Below are 6,421 nucleotides of genomic sequence, written 5' to 3'. Positions count from 1 at the left end.
CTGTTATGAGGTCGAGTCTCAAACTCTCAAAAAAAAAAAAAAAAAACCTTACAAAAAGTGAGTCATTCCGCCGCCTCAGTCTGTCCTATAAACTTTTTTAACTTGGTGTGTCTGGTCCGGTTCGTCTGTCCAGATCCGCACGCACGCAGGCACGCAGCGCCGCGTGCTGCCGCGGCCGTCCCCCTGCCGTCTAAGCTCCGCCCACCASTTTTGCCGGCCGGTCCCATGTAGCCCCGCCTCTTCCCTTCCCCACTCTCTCTCGGTACCGGACCGCAATGATTTAGAAGTTCAGGAATCCCACGTGACGTCACCGTCGGGGTGATGTAATGCTGCTGTAAATAGATCGTATTGTCATCCCGCTCCAGTCCAACGTGGTTCCTCCGCGGTGCGCCGCTCGTCCAGCCTCTCCCGCTCGTAGGTAAGCTTCCATTCACAAAACTTTTCGGCTTTGGAGGAGCGACGGCGAAAGCTCCCGCTTGCTCACACCGCTGCCATTACTCTCTTAYTTATTAATATTTAAACAGCGCTAAGAGAAAGTTAGCGGCGGAACTTTTTCTTTTTTCTTTTTTTCCTCCCTGTTTGAAGCTATAGTCCGCGTGAGGTGCCGTCACTGAGCGGACGGGTTTCTTGTGTCTATTTGGGGGGTGTGACAGCAGCCTTCACACAGCCGCGGCCGGCTTGTTTGCGAGCTGAACAGGTGGTGGGAGTGGAGGAGAGGGACGCGCCGGCTTTCACGGTTCCTCCTGACAGAAGCAGAACCTTTACAGTTGAGCTGAATGAGCTGCATGCCTTGCTGTTGTCAAACATGGCAACTCTGACAAACAGTAAGTAATGTTTGGATGGATTTGGTTTGATACCATTTATTTAACGTGACCAAAAAGGAGGAGGGAGGAAAATAAAATGAGGACTGAGTCAAAAAATAATAATAACAAAGAACTTGAGAAGTGGGATTAGGTAATCTGTYTTAAATGTGCAACATGCCATCTGCTCTGCTGTATAGGATTTATGCATTAAGCATGATGTCATTGTGAACTGACTGGAAATGTGCTGAGTCTGCTACAATCTGACATGGAGGATATGCAGGGGTTTGTTAATTTAAAAAGTACTTTTCTACCAAATGTCAGCTGTAAATTACGATTCTAGTTTTATATTTAGTTTGGACAGTTTTATTTTTTCCTCTGATGGGGCTTCATGAGCTCTTCTTGCTTGATTTTGTAACACGGGTTCACATGCTCAGATACCCACGCACGCCTATGATGTCACCTCTGCTCACCCGAGGCTGGAAAATGGGGGCTGAGGCAGGTTCAAACCTGTCAGGAGAGAAGGCCCTGAAGTGCAGCCCTTTCTCATTCTTCCTCTCCTCSTTYCRWTCCGTCCTCCTCCTCCTCCTGACTCCCTTCTATCCCTCTCTTACAACCACTTGCCCTTTCCGTTTCTCTCTCCATCACCTCGCACACATATGCACTCTTTCCATGTCTTATGGAAACATATACTTTTTTTTTTTTTTGCTCTTTCCAGCTCTCACTCTTTCCCATAACACCAGAACCCCTTTTTGGCCTTAATTATGTTTTCTCGAAAGCAAAATCTCAGACAGGGGTATTTCTCTTCTTCCTTGGACAGAACGAAATCAGAGTGACAACCTTTTGACCCCATGTGGGTCACTTTGTTGTTGCATTTTTTTTCTCCTGGAATGACGCTGTTTATCCTTTGATCACTCTTGTTTTTATATTAAGGTGAAACCAGTGTCGCTGCTCAATAATCATGAAAAACAAAGATCATGATAATAACAAAATACAGAGAGGACAAAACTGATTGCATGTGTTCCACAGAAAGTACAGGAGGCTGTTGCACCCCTGCTGACACCAGAGGGATCATTTTGCTCCAGATGATGTTGTGTCTCAAACACCCCATCATCTGTGGTAACTCTAGCTGCCACGCTTTAAGGACATAATCCCCCCGCTTCATTTCGTGATGTTTTTGTTCTTCTGTTTGTGCAGGCTTGTGTATGACATGAATGACAAACAGGACAGGCTGTATGTGTGCGGCGCTCCTGGATGCTCTCAGGTCGGTAGAGGATACAAATTGTCACGTGATGATTTGAACAAAATAACGCACCATCAAACTTGTAGCAATGAATCAGCAAAATTAAAGTTTGTATATGTATAGTTTAACACCAGTAGACTATTTTGTGTTTAAAATTTGTATTCCACAAATTGTTGAATTTGCACAATTCAATGGTGTTTTCATGGCAACCTCCGTGTTTTACCCATTAACCCGTGACCCATAGGCTCCACTTGTATTTATCATCTTAGAAGTCATTGTTAAGAAGATTTTGGTATTTTTTTTCTATTCATCGGTTATCCAGCTGCGCTCATCTCTTTTTTATCTCTGATGGCAGAGCTTCCAGCTGGAGGAGCACCTGATTATCCACAGGCACAAGCATGAGATGACGCTCAAGTTTCCCTCCATCAAGGCGGACGCAACTTTTACAGGTGACACCTCATTTCCTTTAACTTTCATTTTTTTTATCCTCACTCTGTGCTACGTATAAGCATGAAGCTGAATGTTTATGTGAACAAACTCTTCTCGGCATCAAAGCTTGCTGGGAGGAAAATAAAATGACAATATGTTGTTATGAATCAGATAACCTCCACACAGGCTTCCTTCCCTAAGGCAGCCTGTTCTGTGAAACAGAGYGGCTCATGTTGCAGCACGTACAGTAAACTCCATCAGGCTAGGACAAACATGGTTTGATTTGAAAACAATAAAAAGGAGGGGCACATTAGTTTAGAATTGGGAAATATTATACGCTTCACTTAAGCACAAAAGAAACTAAAARATAATAAACATCGACACCACTGCTAAAACACCAGACTTCTAGAGTTATTTTCTGCTCAGTTAAACCACACAATTCATCCTTTTTAATTAATAATATTCAATTTTTATTTAAACAATCAAATCCCACTCTTTTTTTTTACCCAAATGCATGAGAGACAATGCAAACATGAGGAGAACATGAGCAATAGCTACATATTTTGGAAAAAATATGGAATTTTGTGTATGGTAGATTGACAAGTTTTGCATCAGGCAAGAATGAAGAAGGTGGAAAAGTTAAAAGATTAAAAAGACAAAACTATATTTCTGCTCAGAAATTAACAAACCAACTAAATAAGAAACTCTGTCAAGTTGYGAGTGGCTGAAAATACATGTTCTCTTTATTATTTTAGAAAATAGACAGARAAGTGCTGTTAAATCTCCAGAACATTGATTCAACACTGCAACAAGTGTGTTATTACAATATGTTGCTRTTAATGAATAAACAAAAATGTAAATAGAAAAAAAATTGTATCACAGTTTTCAACAGGATATTATTTTTAGTCTGAAAAACGGAGAGAAACAGTGAAATTTTAAAATCACAAATTTGAATAAAATATTTTTTCTGGTTTAATGACTATGCAATTACTTTATAAAACCACAAAAATGTGTTTTTTTCTGAACATAATACTTCTGTACCCAGACACCCAAAATGTAGATGGTTTTAAATAAAAGGTCCTGCAAAATATCAAGCCTATTTCACTTTAATGCATGTTCAAAGCATCAACTGCAACTAATTTCTTGACACAGAATAATAATAAAAATAAATAACTAGAGAAATTGCATTTCCTGCAAAAATGCTAGTGTGAATGTTTCATGCTGAAAACTTAAGCCTAACTGCATAAACACAGTAAAAAGGAGCACAAATYTAGTTGAAAACAGAAAACAGCTAAAAGCTAAGAGCTAAAATAGCTGAAAACATCTGTAAGAAGCATAAATAGCACTAGGTAGCAGTAAAAAAGTATTAAAATTAGAAAAAAGCAGAAGAATAGCTAAAGTAGCATAATATAGTTAAATGAGCATAAAATAAGCTAAAGGTAGCAGCCACAATTTGAAATTAGCACCCAGTTGAAATAGTTATAGTTRAAAAATAACTAAAACAGAAAAAAGCATAAAATTACATAAAAATGATTATTTGTAGTAAAATAAATAAAACAGCTGAAAATTTCAGTAAAACAGCTAAAAAGTAACTGGAAATGATTTAATTAGCATAAGGAACACAAGTTTTCCAACCTTAGCTGAAAAAAAGTTGTAATAGCTACAAAAAATTGTATTTAGCTTAGAAAAGCTAACCTTAGCTAGTAGCAGCTAAACATCAGTTAAAATTTCAGCAAATAATTGAATATAGCAGAAAGCATCTGTAAGAAGCATAAACAGCACAAAGTAGCAGAAAAAAGCACAAAAAAGTAGAAGAATAGCAGAAAGAAGCAGAATTGCAGCTGAAATAGCAGAAAAAAGCTAAAATTAGCAAAAAAGTAGCTAAAATTAGCACAAGAAAGTGGAAAAAAAGCCTAACCAGAACAAAATGTGTAAGGTGCTGTAAAGATTTAGAAACATTTTAAATTATTTTAAGGATGTTGAAAACAGCTCCATTCATTTTCAGTGGCAAAAAAGTGGCAAAAAAAGTGAAATAGCTAAAAAAGTATAAATAGCTGAAACACCAGAAGTCATAGCACCTCTCATATGAATGAGCTGAATGTTTTGATATATGAATTGTTGAAATTGCACAAAAAYTGTGGAACGAGTGAGATGCTGAAAAACATACGGAAGAAGAAATGATCTCAATAGTGTTCACATGCCATGACCCAATGATTTCACAGTCTCACAGTCAAAATACTGTCATTCGATAAAGCCTGTAACCATAGAAACAGCTGCTTCCCTGGACGTAAACATCGGCGTGAGATCTAACCTCTGCAGACTCTCCCGCTGGGACCCTGTCCCCGCGTCCCACGTCCTGCAGTCCGTCTCGCCTCCTGCAGGAAAGCTCATGTCAAAACAAAAGGGCCCAGATGACCTTTGACCCCGGCGTGTTTAGACGGCTCAGAGAGACAGACTGATGTTATCAGAGAGCGAGGCTGAGAGCGCGGCTTGTCTCTCCTCCTTGCATTACATGCTGGACGGCAGACGGTTCGGCAAGCAAATAGACTCAACCGACAGGCTGCTGCTGCTGATTGGAAAAAAAAAAACGTGTGGGACAGGGAAAGGCGAGACACGGATATCTRCTAAAGATCCTAAATCTGTCTCCTTTGTGTCGGCTCGGGTGATGTTTTCAGACCAGACTCCGACTCCRACGCGATTCCTGCAGAACTGTGAGGAGGTGGGTCTGTTCAAGGAGATCGAGGAGGAGTTTCTTCAGGAGCAGGAGGAGGAGAAAAACAAAAAGGTACAGGCTGCATAAAACCACTCACAAAGTGACGCTTCTCGTACGCTTTTCTTTTTGTTGTTGAATGAACGTTGAATTAACGAAAAGATGCACCACTAATCAGGCGTTTGCATGGAAGCTCTGCCACGGTTTGTGTTTGGTGACGGCTGTTTGTGACATACAATAAAAATAAAAATGAAAGCAGTCGCACCCGACTGGACATCTGCAGACATCTGACCTGCTGCAGGAAAGACACACCAGGCGATCACATTCTGCCTTGTAAATCAGCCCGCCAGTCATCAAACACACACACACACACACACACACACACACACACACACACACACACACACACTGCGACTATAATCTCAGATTGTAAAACACACACTGCATGCTGCAACAAGATATGACCTCCAAACTGGTCCCAGCTGTTTGTTGCCGCTGCTTCACCCTACAGACGCTTTCCCACAATGGGCCGCCCTGTACGAACCGGCACCACCTCAAACCCCAGCTTCAGCTCCAGCACCCTCCCCAGCCTCAGCCTCAGCACCCTCAACCACTGCATCATCCTCAGGCCCTCGGCCCAATGATGGCACCGAGCTGCAGCCTGGCTGCCCAGCAAGCCCTGTCCTGCTCCTCCACCTCCTCCCAGTCCGGTTCGGTCATCACGTCCACCCTAACACATTCAGGGTGAGTATAAAACACACAGCATCTCCTCGCGCATTTTCCCCATCACGCACACGTCTCCTGTTAATCCCTGTTCCCCACTGTGCCCATCCTTCACCTCATCCTTCTCGCCTCTGTTCTGGTTGTGTAATGACTCGTCCTGCTGGGCACAGAGTGGCACCTTCATGCTGCATATTTCATCGTTTGTTTAATGAAGTGCGAGGCAAAAGATCAAACAAGAATTTACTGAAGGAACATGGAAAACCACTGCATAACACCTACTTAGTCCCTCCGAGTCTCCCCACACTGCCTCTGTTATGTCTGTAAAAACTCTGGAGTGGACTGCAGTCTCTCAGGACCCGGGCAGCTTCCATGGCTCCCTGGTTATCATCCAGTTCCACTGACAGATTAGAGGAGTTCCTGTCTTTCATCGGCGCAGCTCCCCAGCAGCTGCTCCCACTCGACCCGACAGTTTGGCCATGGGTTTGCACAACTCAGTGGGTGCTCAAACTTTATATA

General features: G+C 42.1%; 1 protein-coding gene across 4 annotated transcripts in view; it reads left to right on the top strand.

Moving 5' to 3' along the window:
- Nucleotides 1-250: 250 nt before the first annotated feature.
- Nucleotides 251-6,421, top strand: part of LOC106519496 (cyclic AMP-responsive element-binding protein 5) — a 16,437-nt gene continuing 10,266 nt past the window's right edge. Inside the window, exons 1-6 of one of the 4 annotated variants that reach the window (XM_014011204.1) lie at nt 251-418; nt 586-824; nt 1,998-2,064; nt 2,399-2,492; nt 5,148-5,257; nt 5,694-5,926. In XM_014011204.1, the coding sequence (XP_013866658.1) occupies nt 2,011-2,064; nt 2,399-2,492; nt 5,148-5,257; nt 5,694-5,926 (491 nt within the window). In that variant the 5' untranslated portion in view covers nt 251-418; nt 586-824; nt 1,998-2,010. Of the gene's footprint in view, nt 419-585; nt 825-1,997; nt 2,065-2,398; nt 2,493-4,867; nt 5,258-5,693; nt 5,927-6,421 lie in introns of those variants that run through there. The other 3 variants (XM_014011205.1, XM_014011203.1, XM_014011202.1) reach the window with 3 other exon arrangements.

Source organism: Austrofundulus limnaeus, unplaced genomic scaffold (assembly GCF_001266775.1).
Source record: "Austrofundulus limnaeus strain Quisiro unplaced genomic scaffold, Austrofundulus_limnaeus-1.0 Scaffold78, whole genome shotgun sequence".
In the NCBI taxonomy this organism is placed as follows: Eukaryota; Metazoa; Chordata; class Actinopteri; order Cyprinodontiformes; family Rivulidae; genus Austrofundulus; species Austrofundulus limnaeus.
Note: the sequence above shows the minus strand (reverse complement) of the source record. Positions and strands in the feature narration are given on the sequence as shown.